Source organism: Leiobunum rupestre, chromosome 9 (assembly GCF_980474605.1).
Source record: "Leiobunum rupestre chromosome 9, qqLeiRupe1.1.hap1, whole genome shotgun sequence".
In the NCBI taxonomy this organism is placed as follows: Eukaryota; Metazoa; Arthropoda; class Arachnida; order Opiliones; family Sclerosomatidae; genus Leiobunum; species Leiobunum rupestre.
The window spans coordinates 42551821-42572223 of NC_143392.1; the positions used below are offsets into that span (position 1 = coordinate 42551821).

At 37.8% G+C, this 20403-nt stretch overlaps 3 protein-coding genes across 3 annotated transcripts; 1 reads left to right on the forward strand and 2 right to left on the reverse strand.

Moving 5' to 3' along the window:
• Positions 1 to 6475: 6475 nt before the first annotated feature.
• LOC149927908 (trafficking protein particle complex subunit 2-like protein) lies at positions 6476 to 7588 on the reverse strand. The gene is made up of 5 exons (XM_090157641.1): positions 7282 to 7588; positions 6948 to 7120; positions 6781 to 6868; positions 6641 to 6720; positions 6476 to 6566 (listed from the first exon to the last, which is right to left on the reverse strand). The coding sequence occupies exons 1-5, from the start codon at positions 7312 to 7314 to the stop codon at positions 6524 to 6526; spliced, it is 417 nt and encodes a 138-aa protein (XP_090013767.1). The 5' UTR covers positions 7315 to 7588; the 3' UTR covers positions 6476 to 6523.
• On the forward strand, positions 7095 to 8011 carry LOC149927909 (transcription and mRNA export factor ENY2-like). The gene is made up of 3 exons (XM_090157642.1): positions 7095 to 7521; positions 7582 to 7808; positions 7875 to 8011. Exons 1-3 carry the CDS (start codon positions 7514 to 7516, stop codon positions 7949 to 7951), a joined length of 312 nt encoding a protein of 103 aa, XP_090013768.1. The 5' UTR covers positions 7095 to 7513; the 3' UTR covers positions 7952 to 8011.
• On the reverse strand, positions 8005 to 14283 carry LOC149927910 (protein FAN-like). The gene is made up of 26 exons (XM_090157640.1): positions 14138 to 14283; positions 13918 to 14013; positions 13776 to 13854; positions 13663 to 13718; positions 13509 to 13596; positions 13379 to 13447; positions 13270 to 13314; positions 13004 to 13201; positions 12874 to 12945; positions 12694 to 12802; positions 12541 to 12634; positions 12390 to 12472; positions 12247 to 12326; positions 12093 to 12183; positions 10522 to 10585; positions 10354 to 10462; positions 10222 to 10294; positions 10039 to 10170; positions 9937 to 9979; positions 9562 to 9873; positions 9295 to 9489; positions 9050 to 9230; positions 8849 to 8984; positions 8745 to 8783; positions 8584 to 8686; positions 8005 to 8516 (listed from the first exon to the last, which is right to left on the reverse strand). The coding sequence occupies exons 1-26, from the start codon at positions 14167 to 14169 to the stop codon at positions 8306 to 8308; spliced, it is 2790 nt and encodes a 929-aa protein (XP_090013766.1). The 5' UTR covers positions 14170 to 14283; the 3' UTR covers positions 8005 to 8305.
• Between the last annotated feature and the right edge of the window lie 6120 nt (positions 14284 to 20403).

Here is a 20403-nt window from a genome sequence, read left to right on the forward strand (position 1 = left end):
TTCGAAACGAGCCGGCAGCTGGTTCTTCCGGGGGGTAATGGACGGGTCTGAGTTTTACGTCTTTTGAGGACTTGTCGATCGGAAACTGTAGCGTCATATGTCTGCTCACGATGACTGGAACCTCCAGCGCAGTCATCATTGATGGTTTCGGATAACTGCTCGCCCTGGTTCTTTATATCTTCGGATTTTTAAACCGGCTCACCCTGATTCGACATGCCATCAGAGGTAGGCGATCGCAGAACATCATCAAGTTCCGGAACGTAGACTATGTCCATCGTATCCAACGAGAAGTCCCTTGTAAGCCTTTTTTGACAGCTTTCATCTTTTCTCTTTCGGAATATGCATGAAGCATTCTGTTCCAAAAACTCGGAGATGCTTCATTGACGGATCTGGCTTTCCCGTCCACAGCTCGTACGGCGTCTTACCAGGAATTCGGGTTGGTGCTGAGCGATTCAAAATGTACGTCGTCGTGTTGACCGCTTCAGTCCTGAGCTTCGGTGGTAACTCTGGCTTCGAATGTAGCATCGCTCGAACAGAAGATTGTACGATTAGCTCTTTCAGCAACTCTGGTCTGCTCGGGAGTGTATGGCATTGAAGTACGATGATTAAGGCCCTCCTGCGCTGTCATTCGATGCAACTCTTCATTGACTTTCTCTGGGCCGTTATCAGTGACTAGTTCTCGTACTGAGTGCTTATATTTTCTGCACAAGCCCGGAAAATCTTTGAAATGATCGACGAATTCCGATTTCTTCGTCAGACAAAAAGGTCGACATCGTTTATGTTTAACAGTAACCGAATTGTTTAATGAGTTGTTACTTTTGGTAGTTTTAGTAATAGAGGTTTTTATTTAAAACATTCTAATACTAATTGTTCTCTAGATAAATTTTGAATTACCTTGAAGACCTGGTTCAAGGTCATTGAAATTTTCATTTACGTTTGTCCCCCCGCACGCTCTATGTAATCAGAAAATTTCCAATTCTTACCTGAAACGTATTTTGAGTAATTTTTTTTGTACCGCTGCCTGAAGTCTAGGAGGGTGAAATGTACTCCTGTACCCCTGGTTATTTAATATTCGCTATCCGAACAAAACACTAAGTCGTAAGGCCTTTTCACACGAGCCAACTTTTGGATCCAACTAGAGGAGTCAACTTGAGTTGAGTCAACTAGTTGGTTCGTGTGAATAAAAGTTCGATGAGTTGATCCACCAAAAAAGTACGCGAGAAAAAAATGGATCACTGATCCATTTTTGCTGACTCAGCATTTTGATTTAAAAAGTTGGCTCGTGTGAAAAGGTCTTTAATACCGTTCTCGGAGCTGTTCGAGATTTCATCCACCATCGAGATTTCATCCACCATCGAGATGTCAATCCCAGGTTCCGTGGAGTAGGTCGTCTAAACATCGACATGGATGATACTGTCCTGGTTTACTATGTTGCTTTCCATCTAAGCAGTATCAGAACCCTGCGAAACCACAACTTCCATCCATTTTGAGCTACTTTTCACCAAGAATTTCGCGATGGTGACTTTTGTAACTGCATGGCTGAGGATCATGTATGAAGAACACTTGAATTTTCTTAATCTACCTTGGTGTACCATGAATGTTAGTTTTCCAGAGATGACCATTTCAACCACCAGAATAACCACAAGTGGGATGATGTTCATCATCACTGCATGGGGATTCTCAGCTCTTTCTGAAGATTATCAAAACATTCACATCTAATCTAACTTCGAAAATTGTAGATGACTTGAACAAGTCCGAGTAATTCCCTAACCGGCAATATACAGGGTGTTTCAAAAGGTTATGCAAAAAATATAAGGAGTTTTAGGGGGTGAATTGAGAAGTATGCCGGTTTTTTCCCATTTTCCTACGACGAGTGAAAAGAAAAAACAGGTATACTTCTCAATTCACCCCCTACAACTCCTTAAAAATTTTGCATACACTTTTGAAATACCCCGTATTAGAGCAACATTCAACCAAAACTAAATTTAACCGATCGGTATAGCAATGAACGTACGGACAATTTCCACCTACTGCCTCGTCTATTTTGACCCTCACCCCTTTTACGTGTCCAACGTAATTTAAAATTTTTAAACCACCCCTTCAGAAGGTTGATTACGGCCAAGCTGATGCCTTCAGAGTCGAACTTGTGTAAATCTGTGTATCCCAAAAATATTTTATTACGCCAATTTATGTTCTAGTATACCCAAAAGTGGATAGATATCTATCCACTTTTGGTATACCTAAGGCAAACACTCAACTGCTCTACTCCAGCATTATCTCGAGATTCATCGGCAATTACAGAATAAAATCCACCTAATTCATTAACCTCCTGTACCAAATTTCCAATAATTTTAATTAGTTTACATTGAATAGTACTTGCTAGGCTGCTATAGGCACGTATTTGGCAATATTGGGCATACTATCGCACTTAGCTTTTAAGTCAGGAAAATTTCTCTTCAATAAATCAAAAATGTATACGAAATTACCTCTGTATAAATTGTCTTTGGTTAAATCTGCTAAAGCCATTGTTGCCATTCTAACATGTGGTCGAGCCATTCCATTAAATTAGTGTTAAAAACCTCTACAACATGGCGCTGTTTTGCGGAAGTCGAGACACCCCAGCTTTGTAAAGCAAATGGGGGCTCTATCATTGCCACCTGTATTATGGAAAGGCCCCTGTTATTAGAGATGACCGGCCCATGAATCTATCCGATTCTTCGAAAAACGCGACTTTACTGGAGAGCGTGGTGCCATCTATTTATGGCAAAGGGAGCTAAAATTCAAAATAGTCAAATGATAACGTCGTCAGAGAGCCTTTGTAGAGTATTATAGTTAAACAACTTATACTCTATTTAGTGGACTTAAATTTTGTTTATAATTGCTGTAATTTATGTTTTTGACCAATTTACAAAAGATCCAGTCAACGCGAGGTGTACCTATAAGTACCGGCTTTTTTATTTCAACGCTAGCGACATCTATTGAAAATAGAGCTACTTCACGTCGAGCCGCCAATTGCTTTAAAATGTCGTAACTCTAGTTATGACTTTTTTAAACTAAGGACTGTAGCGATTATCGGTCACAGACGAAAAAAAAACAATTAAAAGGGACTAACATTTAAGGAAAAGAAACATCCAATTCTTCATCGTCAACAGAAGAAAAACAGCTCCACAGGCGGCGATTTTAAAAACATTTATATTTCTTATTTACTTTAACTCGAACTGTTCACCGATTCTAATGGCGGAGTGGACCTAACCTCTGAAGTTTGCGGGTAGAAATAAGGATAACATAAGGCTTTTTGATGCGGTCAATCGTGGTCGTAGTAGCAGGTCTCGCCTGTTCTGGGATTTGGAAGTAGGGTAGCTATCGTAGTTGTTTGACTTCATTTCCATTTAATTCAAAAATAAGAGCTTACTTAAAGGGAATATAACCTTCAACCATTTCTTTACGAAAGACCACGACAGATTCGGGGAGTTTCTCCGATAAAAACCACTAAGCAGCGCCAAAAATGTTAAACCTTTTGGAAGCGACAGAAAACTTCATAGACTGTTAAGCGGACGACCAAATCTGATTACTCTCTTTAAACCATTTTTATGTTGGAGTACAAAGTGTAGCATTAACTTTCTGGAACAAACGAACAGTTTTGGGTGCAGAATAATTCTAACCCTGGAACAGGCAAACAGTTCATTTCTTTGGTATTGGAAGTATACGACGACTAAGTACAAATACGCAAATTGGGCGTGCTAAGCAATAGTTAATCCAGATGATATTGTCTGTTTGCAGCGAAGTTGAGATTTCAAATATAGTCGGAGGAGGTTCATTTTCGCGACGTGGTTCTACCAGAATCTGGTGGGTGCCCAAAAGCGACCTTTCCTCGCAGCCGTCCAAGGTTATCTGGGTCGAAGATTGACTGGAAGAACACCACCGTGCCTCGAAGGCGAATTTCTTGGACCTCTTGGGCCAGAGGACGAGATGGCCTAGAGGGAAATCACGAAACGGCTACGAACGACGTCCATGGTAACAGAAGGCCCATCAACATTTCCGCGGGTGATGGTAGGTTGCCTATTTTAGTTGACCTATACTCCATCAAAAGATAATAATAATAATAATAATAATAATCAGCTAGGCTAATACCCAAGGCACCACCTTAGGCCTAAGTCATCTAGCGACTTTTAAAGCCATTATTTCAGGTGGCCGGGTTACAATGCGTAGGAGGGTGGTGGCAAGCCCATCATGCCACGCGAGCCAACAGCTCCCTACACTCACTATTACCGTTAACCTCAACAAGTTTTTATGGAATGGGGAAACCGAAGAGCTCGGGGGAAAACCCCTTAAACCAAAGAAAACTCAACACATAAGGAGTTGTTCCGAGTTTTCACCCAGTGCCACAAGCTGGGATCGAACCCGGCACCTCTTGCTGCTAGGCGAAAGTGACCACTGGAGCTAGGTCTTTGCCTACTTGCCCAGCTTTGGTAATCATGTTTTTGATTGGTTGGATAGTGTGCTCCGTCATGTCATTAGATTGCGGGTAGTGCGGGGTTGAAGTAATGTGGTGTACGCCTCATTGTTCAAGGAAGTGGCAAAAAGCCGCAAAATTGCGTGTGAGGTGAATGGGGGGGGGGGGCATTGTCCGAGATCAGTTTTTACTGTGCACCATGTCAGGGAAAGTGAGGATTCAACTTCAGCATCCGTGGTTGGCAGCTCAGCTGCCTCGACAAATTTGGAATAACTTCAATCGGAAGTGATAGGTTCGCTGGGTCTGTAACACGGCAAACAGAACAAGTACGAACGTATTCGGTTATATAGGTCGTCATCGAAGGCCAAAAGATATGAAGCTTTGCTCTGGTGATGCATCCAGAGACACCTTTTAAAAGATGTAGGCCCGGACAGTCTGCGGGACGAAACGGTGGTCACTGCCTTACAGAAAACCGTCTGATTCGTTTAGTTCTTTTTTATGAACCGTAAAAGGGCGCAGAGTGACATTAAGTCTGTCGATGCAAGTGGGCCATCCTTGACGAAAGTAGAGGGAGATGGACTGACACAACGGGTCCTCGATAGTTTAACGGCGGAAAGCATCCGGTTTTGGCGCTGAGAGGACGGAAAACGTGTAGTGCTAGGAGCAACAAACACAACACCCCACACAAGGAGAACGCAACCCGTCAAAAGTCGTGGATTTTCTTGCGTACATTTTTCATTGGCTAAACGCTTTAGTGCCTGCTGCCGTCGGAAGGAGAAAATTCGGAAATTGTCTTCCCCCCCGCCCGTAAATCGTTCAGCGTGAAGGTTCGTCCAATGAAATTCGTACACAACACTGCGTTAGCGTGTTTAAAGGCTAGCTGCGTTCTCCTTGTGTTTGTTGCTCCCAGAGTGGCCAACTCCGCGGTTTTTCGCTGGTTCGTAATTTCATTCGCGGGTTAAAAATTTCGGACCGCGGATTTTCGTAAAATATAGCCGCGGTATTGCGGTTTTTTTTAAACAAAAATAAAAGTTGTTTGATATTTTCGGTTATAATTTTTTATCGTGTTTTATCCTGCCATAACGCGTGGGACGAACTCTCTTTACACTTTCAGTTAGCTGCCTATAACGAACGTTGTTATACCGCGAACCTATTAGCTGCCATGTATAAAGATTTGTCAAACAAAGCCAGTATAATATTTATGAAATCAAACAAATTTGCTATTTCAGTCAGAAAAGGCAACACATTGCAAACAATTTGTAGATTTACAACACTTTATAATTTGCTATCGAAAATCGTAATCCCAAGTTTTTTAGAACGTTGTAATGCATTTTGACTCCTGAAATTATGGTTATGAATTTCAAGAAGTAAGCATGGAATTAAACGTCGCCATAGTATCAAATTTGAAAGAAAAATGTCCATTACAATTTGTTGATAAACAAACTTTAAGTTTCTGAATACGAGCCAACTAAGGATACGTTTTGAAAAGCAAATTCAACAGTAAAATATACTGTTTTAAATAAAAAAATAAAGGATAATAAACACTTGAATTGTTAAATACTACATTCATTCATTTATTCATACATCTTTCGCCATTAATTTTGTAATTTAAAATGCCGCGGGTTATATTTGATTTCCGCGGGGTTTTTCCCCGTTGGCCGCGGTATAGGCTCTCCGAAAGTTGGCAACTCTGGTTGCTCCTAAGTGTAGGGGAAATTTGTAAGAGTGTAAACGTAGCTTTATTGTGAAAAAATTCACTAATACGCGTTTTCGAAGGATAGCTCTGTCTAATATATTTCGCGTTTTTTAATTAAATCAAAATGTCTGCGTTTAAAGCTGCCGGCGCCATCTGGTGAGAGTTCGGGTATTTAAAAATTGGCCTCTAATGGAGTTACCCCTGTAAAAAGAACTCCCCCTTTGACAAATGTGGAATTTCCTCTGTACAAATAACGTTGGTAACGTTATCTATGATTCGTTTCGAATATGGTATTTAAACAGAGATTGCAATAAAGAGCCTTGATATTTACCATCATTTCAACTTTATTTACAAAGATAGTTTTTAACATAAGTTTAATTTAAAGACATAATACTTTTTACAACCGTTTTAAAACTCCTGAAATGTAAAAATAGCTTTGTAGTTTGTGAGTTTTTATCAATAATTCTTAATATAAAATATTTTTTCTTTACTTAGAATTGATTGGATCTCCTGGAATGTAAAAAGGATTGCACAGCATATCGGTATAAGCAGCATGCAAACGACGGAACATCTATAAAAAAATAATTATTATAGTAGTTAAACACCTTTATTAATTAATAATTCCAAATACTTGACGTATATCGTTATCCCTAATTTGGTTATTTGCAGAGTCCACTATAACTATGAACTTGATTTTTGTGTTGGTAACATACCCATATCTGAAAATTCAATTTGTTTTGAAATACCCTTCTATATTTACAAGGAAAATATTCTTGTGATAAGTCAAATTCAACATACACTTTAAAATCTTCCGTCGGGTACAGTAGTCCTAGATAAAGTTCACGTATATCAGATCCACTTTTGCCAGCAACAGAAACTTTTTCTTCCACTACATCTAATGATGTATGAATAATGTACAAGTAACGCAAATCATCAGTCGGGTGAACCGTTTGAACATACAGAGGGTGATTCTGAAATAGTAATAAAAAGTTTCTAAACAAACCTAGTCAAAAGACGAACAAAATTTACGTATTCATAAGACGGATTTAATTAGTCGACTTCCAAAAGACAAGGCCCGAATAGAATTTCGTTAGAATTAAATGTTAACACAAAAATATGGTAAATATTTCACCTCTTTTCCTATAACCGCCGTTGCAATCGCCATTATGTGCTAACCATATAAAAATTAATCTTAAACGGATATAATTTTACATACAAATCAAAAATTTACGGGGAGTGATATTTAGACAACTTTTGTTTTCGGTAGCAACGCGAAGGCTTGTTTACATTTTCTTTTTCTGAGCCCTACGAACTTTGACCTCGAATCAGCTGTCATATTCGTAGTTTTGGACACAACGGCATAAATGACTGAGTAAGGCTGCTTTTAAAAGTAATAATTTGATCAGAAATATTAACACGTAATATTCCATAGTACTCAAGAACGAAAATTAAAAGACTTAAAGATGAAAACAGCCGTGAACCAAAAACTAATTGAAACGGGTGAAAGGGAAAGGCTGAAGGAAATTTTGCGTACCCGCCTGATAGAATGTGGCTGGAGGGATCAATTGAAAGCGTATTGTAAGGAAATCGTAAACAAAAAGGGTGTGGATAACGTTACCGTGGATGATTTGGTCGTGGAAATAACGCCGAAAGGAAGGGGTAATTAATTTAAATAATTTTTAACTATACACGTCCCTTTTTACTGAAGTAAATTTACCTACGTAGCTCTTGTCCCGGATACTGTGAAACGTGAACTTCTTCAAAGGATTAAAACCTTCATTGCTAAAGAAGTTGGGCAATAAATATATCATGAAACATGGCCATTTATAAATAAATCACCCATTTTATCATCAAAATAAGAAGAGTTTTTTTTATTTTTATATAACATTTTAAAGTAAAAAGTTACAACAATATGGCAATAACAATTCTAGCTGCAATTTTTCAAATTTTGATTATTCTTCCTTTAGAAATCCTTAAAAAGTAAAATATTAAAAGCAAAGTTCAATTAAATGTATCTTGATTAAAAAATCTTATCTAAATTTATCCCTCGATTATAAATAATTCTAAGAAAACAAAGCTTTGAATTAGACTTATTTACAAAAACTAAAAGCTTTACGGAATGTTTATATTGTTAATTGAAATCAATGATAGCCAGTTCAAGACTGCAAGGCAGGTTCCCATATTGCAACTCTCCCATCTTTGCCACCTGTTACGATTAATTCGCCTCCCTTAGATGCGCATAAACTGGTAATGGGACCATTTTGAGCTGAGATACTGCAAATCTGACATGCCCTTATTAAATCAAAAACCATTAAGTTTCCATTTGCACCTCCGGTTAAAATTGTAATTCCATCCCAACATAAACATCTAGGGAATAAATGAAATTATCACTTCATTAACTACAAATATATATCTTGTGTTGATCATGTTTTACATTAATGGTTCTCCAGCATCTTTACTAAACAGTAGTGTTCCAGTTGTAACGTCTAAAACTATCAGAGTTCTATCCTTGCTACACGAAACAACTTTTTGTTCATCTAAAATTATTTCAAAAGTTAGTTTATCATTTTAAAATGATAAACTAAGTTATTTCACCTGGACTGAAAGATATTGCTTCTACAACATCATTGTGAGCTAAAAGAATGGCAATTTGAAATTGGTAGAGTAGAACGTTAACCGCAAAATAACAGCTAGCCTACTTTTAACATTTAATTGTAAAATGAAAGAGTCCATCCTCCAGAAATTGATGCAGCCATCATTGGTCCCTGTAGCAAGTAGAGAGTTTGACCCGTTTAAAGCCACACATTGAACTCCAGTTTCGTGTTCTAGTTCTACCTAATAGACCCATATTTAAATATATTAGATTGACGATTAAAAAATGTTAACAAAGGAAATAATACCAATAGCTCCCCAGTGTGATAGTGTCGTAGAGAGTCATTTGGGTTGTATTTCCAGACTTTAGCAGTCGAATCCCACGATGCGGTCGCTAATAAACCCTGATTCCAGCTAATGTCCACCACAGCATCATCGTGCGCCATTGTACTTCCCAAAACTTTTCCAAATTCAATATTATAGACATAACTGTAACAGAAAATTAATTACTAAAGAGGAACTTGGAAATGGAGTTTTAGATAAATTAACGTACACATAATTATCCCAGGAACCAACAATAATTTTGCATCCATCCTCCATGAGCACGCATGATGAGAGAGCTAGATTAGAAATACTAACGCTACGTAACTGTTTCTTCTCCTCAACCGAATACATTTTTAATAATGTATCTTGGGAGACTGAAAACACTGTTTTCAAGTCCTCAGAAACAGAAACAGCTGTAACTTCACTGAAAATTAACAAAATATCTCGTTATTAAAACTATTAAAAAACCATGTTAAATGTATAATATTAGATGTACCATTTATGCAATTTATATTCACTATGGAAATTTAATTCCGAAAGGTTTTGTTTCCATTTGAATGCTACAGTTTTTGATTGACGTCGTTGTGGCTCTTCACTGCAGTTATTACTATCTATTATATCACTACTCGCACTCGTGGTCATTATGGATATATTGTTGGTTTCTATCGGATAAGAATTTAAGGCCAGCTCCTTCATGACGCTGGGTAATTGTCTTACAGGATGGCCGAACTTAAAAATTTGCTTCGGAATTTGTCCAAACTCCATGATTTGCACTTCCATAGAATAGCGTTCATTCAAATCTTTAATTCTATAATTAATAACAAAATTAATATCAAATATATATTTTAAATCGATTAATTTTATATATTACTTATCCAGATCAACCGCTCCTTCATAGGTTAAATGATAAAAAACTAGACAAAAAGTTATTTAGTTAGATTCTGAAAATTTGGAATTGCATATTTATTTTTACCATTGTAAGCTCTCTCAGCTTGAAGCCCCCTTTGTTTGTACCCAAATATTAAATCAATCCAATGATGGAGATTATTAGAGACGTATTCGCTTTCTAACGCTTCTCGTAATGTCGAAACAAATTTTGCAGGACCTAGTTAAATATAATATAGAACAGTTTTTCTTATTTTTAACCGTAACTCACTATTATTGGCCCATGGAGGCAGCTCCACGTCGTTAACTTTTAGTCCATTATGTCTTATTCCAAAATTTAAACTCTGAAATTCAAAAATCCATTACAATGATTGGATTTGTGTTATTTTGGAAGAAATATTACCTGTAAATTGACTAGAAAACTTCCCTGATTCTCAGGTTCGTAAAATTGCGGAATAAGTTCCTTAAAATCGGATGAATTGTGAGTTACGTTTCTCCACGTATCCTGAATACTAAAGAACAAAGAATATTGGATATTTTGACCACAAACAATATATATTATAAATTTAACCTGTTAAACATTCGATCAGGATGATCAAATCTCCCGTATTGCAAACACAACATGTATTGTGGCACTAAAATTACAAAAGTTTAATGAATATCAGAAATTCATATATCTTCGAGATAAATATGCACATCTCAATCACTGCAAATGTTATTTGCTAGAAACATGTACCTTTGCAGGCTTGAGCAGATTTTTATAAACGTGTTTTGGAAGAAAAACTTGTGCAACAAGAAATACTTCACTTAATTGTTAGTTAAAAGTAATATTGTCTGTAAATATCCAGCTATTATGTGGAGTACAAATTCGTGGTTTGACTCAAAAATGACCCACTGGAAAAAGCAAATAGCCTACCGAAATACAGATTTCATTTCTTATATTTGCTACCTGAGATACGTGACATTTTAAAGAAATTCTATATAAGAACCCTCAAGTATTGTTACTTTAGACTCATTACCTAATTATAATGTTGATTTAACTTTCTTCTTAGTACATTTCATAATTAATTGCTTTAAAAGTTGCTTGATGACTTAGGCCTGGGTATTAGCCTAGCTGATTATTATTATATTATTGCAATTATTCTAGATATATAATAAGGGTTACAAGTCGATTGGGCTCATTCGAGTCTAGAGTCCTGGAAAAAAACAGACTTGCTCGAGTTCTTGAGACAAAAAATGGTTTCTAGTCCTAAATTTATCCCTAAGCCATTTAAATTTAAATTTTTAAACTAATTAATAAATATAGGTTTAAAAAAAATTGTATTAAAATTATTTTAAAAATGTTGGAATAGTCTGATGTCTATCTACTCATATTATAACTACCCTGGAGGCATCGAAAAGAACTTTTACACTCTTATTGCATATTATGTATATATTGTTTTGCTATATAAAGCGAAAGTTGCAATTCTTTTTACTCTAAGTAGTTCTACACACTCAATAATCTAACTATGTTGTGTTTATCTTGCTTGTGGCACTTTATCTACAACTATGCCGCCCTAGCTTAAATTCTATCAAAAAATGAGAAGTAGAGTTCCATCAAAGAAACCTTCATCCCTAAACTTGTCTAGTTTGAGTAATTTTTAGCCCTTACTGAAGGATTTGAGTATTTGCTTGAGTCCTAGAAGTACCAGTTTCGCAGACCTCTAATATAAAACTAAAAACTCGCTTATCACAAAAGTGGGGCTTTTTTGACTGGCTTGACTTTTGTTCTCCGGTTTTGTGAGAGATATTGGTTGAGTTCAGTAACTCTAAAAAAGCTCAGTGTTGAGCTCAATGGTCAGCGGTTTTTAACTGAACGGGTTTTCTGATTTCCGGTTTTGACGTCACGTGGCCCGTCCGTTGGGCAACGAAGTCATTGGCTGTAAGAGTAGCGGTCACATGACGCCGCAGCCGGGAGTAAGGCCGCAACAGACGATATTTTACAAAAATTTACAACGTTTCACAAAATCCTACGTCCTGTTAGCAACGGTCTCAACAAAAATAATTTTTTTCAGATACTTTGTTGAGTTACTGAACGCAGCCATTATATACTTCTGATAACATTTACTTAAAGAGAAAAAATCTACAAAATTAGATAATTACTTTGTCTAACTAAATAATAAAGCACAAAACCCGGAGTGGAATAATGAGATCCGTAGAGAAATTTTGGCTCGGGCATATCTTTAAACCTTTCCTGCAATGATCAAATTCAAGATTAAAATGAAACAATTTTGTGGTTTGGAAATTAAAAATTTACCAATAGTTTTTGAAGCCTGTCCTCATTTAAGGCACCTATGGGTTTGGTTAAGTCTCTGTAACTCGAGATATTTTCAAGATCTAAAATTAAGAGTTTAAATTAAGGAACTGGAACATTATATTAATTTTATGAAAAGAAATTACCTAATTCAGAACTGCTATAATCAGAAACTACCCAAGGAAACACTGGGTACTGAGTTAAATCATTGAAACTGCGATCAGCCAAACTAAAGATGCGTGTTAAATGTAAATTTTATTGAATTTTGTGTAGTTTCAATTTTTTTTGAGAATTTACCTATTAAGATAAAGAAGGTACTCGTAATTGGAAATAACACCATTCTGCCATAAAAGTGTCATATTTTCCTGTCTCGTATCCTCTAATTGCAAAGCTGTTCAATTTCAATTTATTAGCTTAAAATGATTAACGTAGTTAATGGGATAAAAATACCAGATTGATCTTGCATAGACATGTAAAGCTGATTTCTTTCTTTGGTGCTTTTAAATGACAGAAAGAAATGTTTTAGCGGAGCCGTATCGTTGCAATAGAACTCCAAACCCTGTTAAAAATATGCAAATTAAAAATTAATTCATAATTTTTTATTTTTGCAATCGAAAGACAACTACTTACGACTTGTCTCAAGAGAAATCGACGCCTAACCATTCTTTTAATATCACAGAGTTTTATTTTCAAAATAGGCCACTTGATTTTAGAAATTTATTAGAAATGTTTAAATTGAAAAGATTGAGAGCGTACTTACTGTAACATTATCGGGTTCTGCGTTGTTAAATGGTTGAAAGTACAACCGTGAATTCGTTAACAAAATTCGACCGGGGTTAAGCACCAGAGGGGTAACACGGTTTCCCATCGTCTCTAGAACGATAGTTTCGTGTAAGTCTTCCAACCAAGAAGTATTAAAAGACACTCTGGACTGTCTAGAGAGCACTATCGCCGCAATCTGTTATGAAATTCAAAAATAAATATTATAAAATTAACTAATTGTCCATTTTAAGCAATTTAAACTACCATGGCGGCTTGATCTGCGGCTGGTAATGTAGCTGCTCTTTGAAGCTATAAAAAAAATTAGGTTTTATAAAGGGTTTAAATTATTAAAAAATCTTTAGTGAATTTTCACCTGACACATTTGAGGTAAACAAGCGTCAATTTTAACGTATGTTAAACTAAAGATGTAAGAATTTGTCTCCTGATAATGAAGAAAAATTTATTATATCCTAGTTTAGCAGCTAGACAATTATTTGTCATACCTTTTTGAATTTGTAAGGAGCAATGATGTTCCCTTCAAGCATATGAACCACTTGATGACATTTCAAATGAATCAGATTATTTCCTAATCTAATGAAAATGTTTAAGAGTGAAAACCAATATCCCAAAAATTAAATTATCATGCTTTTTTATTACTTTGATAAGAGTGGTCCACTCCATTTTTCAATAACTTCACAGTCTCGCAGAGGAAACTAAATTAATAGTCCAAATTTATCGATGCTGTTTAAGACATATTTTAATTTCATTACCTTCAAAACAGGGAATGTGAAATCCTCTGGATCAAAAACAACTGATTTAGAACACACTTTCAAACGTCCTTTAAGATTCCTTCATAAATAAATTGATATTTAATAGATTAGCAAAGTCATAAATGAAGTCGCAAATGCAAACCATTTCGAAGCGCTTTCATTATCCTCCTTTCTATGTATATGTGCGCTGAAATCTTCAAAGTATATTTCACCGGGTTCTAATAACAACAGGGAAAACCTACAGAACCAACATTTAATTAGGATTAATTTTTGAAATCAATTAATATGAGTAGTGAGTCATCATTGATGGATAGATTACTGGGGACTTGGGTGGTTTTTAAATTATGTTTTTCGGCACTTACCGGTCTTTATTACGACTGTCTAAAAAAGCCATTGAAAATATGCAGGTAAAATCAAATGGGCGTGACGTTATGGGTTACTAATTTCTTTTTTTGAAAAATTTTAGTCCTTTGATTGCACTTCCTGCTTGCTCATAATCCCTAATCAAATATCAATCGAAAACCAGCTGGAGTGAAAATTTGAATTTGTTTTCAATTTGCTATTGTAGATGGCGATGCTGGGCCCATTTGCGATTCGCGAGAGCAGGCCCATCTTAAGCGGGAGGTTTGGAATCTACTACTTGCTTGCCTAGAAAGGCTAGAATAGACCCCCTCGCCGCCGGTGTTTTCTCGGCGCGCTACCGACGGTTTATAATTTTGTTTAACAGGGCTACCAGATTTACCGTTGATACCAGTCTCTTGGCAGCTTTAACAGAAATGTAGTTCTTTCTTTATTACATTTCAATTATTACAATTATTACTTTGGTAGTGCCAATTTCATATAAACGGTGCGCCACGCCAACACCCACGTTAAATTTTGGCTCTACTCCTCCGCCGACAATAAAGTCGATCGCGCCGCCGATGTACAATCACCGGATCGCCGCCGCCGGTCAAAATTTCGTGGCGTCGGGGTTTAGCCTAGAATCATACTTTCTTCTTATACGTTCATCATAAAGTCCTCCTAGCGTAAACGTTTTTTGTTTTCAAAAAGCACTTATACGTTGTACAGTGGTAAAAGTGGTAGCAGGTGGTAGGTTTAGTCATAAGTCTATACAAGAATCCTGAACTCGGTCGCGTTGTGGATTATCCTAGTTTATTATTGAAGGCTTTTAAAATTCATTTTGTGCGTTAAAATACCTCTACATGTTATGGTCAAAAAAGCACGCAAAGAAAGCGAGCTGTGTGCACTTGTAGTGTCGTGCGCTAAAACGTCATTTCCCCTTATGAAAAAAACAATGAAATCTCATTGGTTTTTTCAAATTGTCAACAACATGGTTTGGACCAATTGGTACAAGTTGTTTTTTTGGACCAATTCCATTTGGTTACAAATGGTATTATTGATGGTTTGAATTGGTTTGTTATTGGTTCTAAATGGGATATTTTGTTTTTACAATTGTTGAATGTATTTTTTTCCAATTGGTTTTGTTTATTGTATTTAAATGGGATATTTTGATTTCCAATTGTAGAGTTTATTGGTTTTGCTTATTGGTTCTAAATGGGATATTTCATTTTTCCAATTGTAGAATTTTTTTCCAATTGGTTTTGTTTTTTTTTAAATGGGATATTTAGATTTTCCAATTATAGTGTAGATGTTTCTAGTGGTTCCAATTGGCGGTTTCTAGTGGTTCCAATTGGAGGTTTATAGTGGCCCGAATTGGAGGTTTCTAGTGGTTCCAATTGGAGGTTTAAAGTGGTCTCAATTGGAGGTCGATAAGAGTTTCAATTGCATTTTTACAGAGGTTCAAATTGGTTTTATATCAACACATTTACCAAAGACTATATAAATTCTTCCAAAAAAAAAAATATTCCACCCACTACGATAGATGATAGAGACAGTAAAGAAAGTAAGGAAGATTTGGACATTAAGGCTCAGATAAAATATTTACAATTTTGCATACAGTCCTACCCTTTTAAAGATAGAATTCAATAAATTCAGTCAATCGAAAATGGAAAAAACAATTTAAGTGAAAAACCTTATTCTGGTAAGATCATTTTTTACAAATTTCTGTCTTCTCAGTACTGAAACTTGTTTTTCACAGACGAGGAATTGGTGGAACAGGGACATAACAACTGTAGATGTTGCTGAGAAGTAGGAAGACTAAAAAAATTAAATACTAAATTTTGTAAATTTAGTATAGAATTTCCACCATGGTTATAAAATTAAATATTTATGATTAAAATAATTAAACTTATTAAGATTAAACTGGTTATGAAAATTGGTTTGTTAGCCTATACATTCGTATCAACTGAGACAGTAATTAAAGTTACCGAATGGCTTTTACTGAAATGCTAAAGATCTAAAAATAAAGGTCCTGCTTGGAAGAACATTTGTATATCCATTTTTTTTTCAATAGCATATATTATCTATAATATTTATACAATTTTTTATTTCTTTAGTTAATTATCATATGGAACTATGACTATTTGGAGAAATTGTGTATTGCAATTATGTTCTCAAATTATAGCTTATAGTTGAAAATAAAAAAATAGCAGATATCTATAATTTTTATGTTTTTTAATTAATATTCATATGTAACAATGACTTAGTATCACTTAATAGTATAAGAATATAATTTATAGGCATATAGGAGTTAGAAAAAATTTAATTCAAATTCAATATTTTTACAGCCCTTTTTCTTGTTCTCCAAAGAGAAGATAGATGGCAGAACAGTTACGTTATTTTAGTTCTATCCACGGATACTACGTGGCGCTAGGTGCAAAATTGTCAACCTTTTTAGAGCATAGATATTGGAGTTTTAAATCCAATGTTAATCAGCAAAGCTACACTACACTAACTAACTAATGAAACTAGTGAGAAATCATAACGTAGTGATTTAAAAAACAAACGTTTATTAAGAATGAGTACTTTACAAGATGAACGACATATTAGGAGTGACGGTAATAATAAACGCTGTAAGCGAATATATATACACATAAGGTTAAAAAATAGTAATATAAGATTAGTGATTAAAAATATATCTTATTTACAATAAACATTTTTAACCTATTAAAAAAAACTAAACGAGAAAAGCCGATAACGCTTTTTATCTTCAACACTCGCCCTCGTTGACGACTTTCTCGTACTGCCGTAAACTGAGATTCTGACGGTGGCGGGTGAAGATTTCTTTAGGTAGTGGCTTAGTGAAAATGTCGGCCAGCTGTTCTTCACTCGGGACATACATAACGTCGATGACGCCCTCTTCGACCAGTTCACGAATGTAGTACTGGCGAATACTGATATGTTTCGTTCGGCGATGAAACTCAGGATTTCTGATGAGTTTAATGGCCCCTGCATTGTCGACTCGGAGTACGGGTACATCATCGTCTACGTTGAGACCCAGGAAAGACTTGATTCGTTCAATCCAGACGACATCTTTCGCCGCTTCAGTGGCAGCTACCAGTTCAGCCTCCGTGGTTGTTGCTTTCTGCTCGCCCAAGTAACTGGAGTTGAACCAATTAGGCATACGATCCCAGACGTTGAACGTCTTGTTTTCTCACAACCACCGTAATCAGCGTCGCTGTAGGGGATGGTTGTCATGGAATTCTCGGACTTGAATAAGAGACCCAGTGACTTGGTCCCTCTGAGATAACGAAAAATTCGTTTAACTCCATTCCAGTCAGCGACCTTTGGATTCGCCATTGCTTGGGACGCTCGATTGACTGCGTATTCGATGTCAGGTCGTGTTCCTGTTGCTGCGTATCTGAGACTTCCAATGGCCGAGGCATATATGGTCGTTGACTCGAAACTCTCCTGACTTTGGTTGGTCGTGTCTGGACTGCCGATAGGAGTGCTCACTGGTTTACAGTCTTGCATGTTGAACCTTTCAAGAACCTTCTCGATGTAGGCGCTTTGGTGTAAGAATACGGAGCCGTCGCTTAACTGATCGATTTTAAGTCCAAGATACGTTGACGCTTTTCCGGTTATGATTTCGAATTCATCGCTGAAGTCGTGAAGAAAGTCATCAACTGCTTTGGTGGTACTGCCGGCAACCAATCCATCATCGACGTAGAGGATCAAGACCAAGAAAACGTCATTGGTTGAGTAAATATATAGACAGTGATCTCCATCAGCACTCTTGAAGCCATGGTTCTGAAGCGATTTGTCAATTCGTTCATTCCAACATCGTGGAGACTGTTTAAGACCGTACAGACTTTTCTTTAACTTCCAGACTTGTCCACTACTATTGTCGAAACCTTCAGGTTGACGCAGATAAATTTCTTCGGATAGCTTCCCATGAAGGAATGCGGTTTTTACGTCGAATTGCCTGAGGTTGAGATTTTTCTGGGCAACTAGGTTGAGAAAGATTCGTAGTGTCTCGAATCGGGCAACTGGAGCGAAAGTCTCATTGAAGTCGATTCCCTCTCGTTGCGTAAAACCTTTTGCGACAAGCCGGGCTTTGTGCTTGACGATCGTCCCATCTTCATCATTCTTTGTACGAAAGACCCAACGATTTCCGATTATCTTGCGACCAGGTGGAGGATCAACCATTTCGTAGACGTCGTGTCTTTTCATTGCCGAAAGTTCATCTACCATCGCTTTCTCCCACTCGGCGGATTCGTTGCTTGAACGTGCTTCTCGTGCCGTTTGTGGTAACATGTCGCAGATGAGGAATGCTTTATTTGCTAGCTGGCAGCTCTGACATGGTTGGACTTTCCTTAGTGTTGAACGATCTCTAAGGACTGGACCGCTCTTCTCAGGTTGATTGTCCCGGACATTGTCAGAAAGAGACACTGTTGCCTCATTATGTCCGGTAGCCACGTCTTCCGACGCTTCGACGGATTTGGTTGTCTCGTCGTTTGAGTAGTCGGCAGCTCTGGTTGGCATGCCCGATGTTACATTAGTGGCTCTGGTTGGTCCGTCTTTTGATGAGTTGGTGGCTCTGGTTGGCCGGTTTTCGCAAACGAAATCGTCGGTCAATTGCTCGCCCTGGCTGGAGGACTCCCCAGAGACAGGAATCCAGGAATCAGGAACGCACGTCTCGGGATTGAATTTGACATCTCGAGATCTTAGTACGTCGTCCAGCTCTGGAACATAAACTCGATATCCGTCTGCATTGTCTTCATAGCCAACCAGGAAAGCTTTATACGCCTTCCGAGACAGCTTCCTTCGCTTCTCTTTGGGTATGTGGACAAAGCACTCAGTGCCAAAGACACGCAAATGCTGGATCGATGGGTTTGTCTTCCCCGTCCATAACTCAAACGGCGTCTTCCCAGCAATGCATGTAGGTGCTGTTCGGTTCAGGATATAGACGGCCGTGTTCACCGCTTCAGCCCAGAGTTTCGGTGGTAAGTCCGATCTGGAATGCAACATGGCCCTTACAGACTCCATAATCGTACGATTTTCTCGTTCAGCGACCCCGTTCTGTTCAGGCGTGTATGGCATGGACTTGCGGTGATGTAACCCTTCTTGAGACGTCCATTGACGGAACTCTTCGTTGACATATTCAGTCCCATTATCCGTGACCAGCTCTTGTATTGTGTGATTGCGGGTTCGGCAAAAGGCAAGGAAATCTTTGAAACAATTGACTACTTCGGATTTCTTCGTTAGGAAATATACGGCTCGAACACTGGAATACTCGTCTTTGAATAGGAGGTAGTATTTCTTCCCTTTCATGGACGGTGTTGGTGATGGTCCCCAGAGATCTGAATGGATCCTTTCACCTGGTTTCGTAGCCTTCTCCAAACGAGTGCCGAAACTGTGCCTAGTCATCTTGCCGTAGATGCACCCTTCACAGAGCTTGTCAGACGTCTGATTTAGAACTTCGTATCCGAGTCTCCGTAACGTCGCTGCTACATGCCGTTTATCCTGATGACCCATGCGTTCATGCCAGATTTGGAGATCTGCTTTCCGGTCATTTCTCGGATCTGCTGCGATGTGAGCGGAGCATGATGGCTGCATGACTTTAATATCCAGACGATACAGACTCTCGACCTTGCCAGGTACACAAAGGTTCCTTTTGCCTCCGACAACTTCATAGAGACCGCAAGAATTTGCTGTGACCTTGAACTCCAGATTCTTGTTTCTCTTCATTGCGCTTTTTAGCGAGAAAACATTGCAGGCAAAGTCATGGATGTGCCAGACATTGTGGACTACCTCTTGATAGAGTTTCTTTCCGATCCGGAAGTGAATCCTTATGTCTCCTTCACCATCCGCTGTCACCTGGTTCTTGTTTCCAATCTGAAGAGTCGCTGGAGTAGCGAACTTGCGGAAGTTTAGGAACTTTGTGGCGTCGTTCGTGATATGCTGTGTAGCACCCGAGTCAAAGTACCATGCTGCTTCAGACGATGAGCAAGCAACGAGACCATTTGCTGCGATCAGACCCCCGATGCTGGTGCGATTACTTTCGTCAACGCTCGTCCTTCTAGGAGTTTTCCTTTGTCCTCGGCAGTCTTCTGCTATGTGACCAAACTTTCGGCAATTGGTACATTTTGGCTTACGTCTTACGGTTTTCTTCTCATTTGAGGTGCCAGAGTAACTTCCGTTACTGCGTTTTACCATAAGACCAGAGGAATCTCCAAACGCGTCGCCCTCTCGAGTTGCACGGCCGATTAACAGACGTTCTAATTCT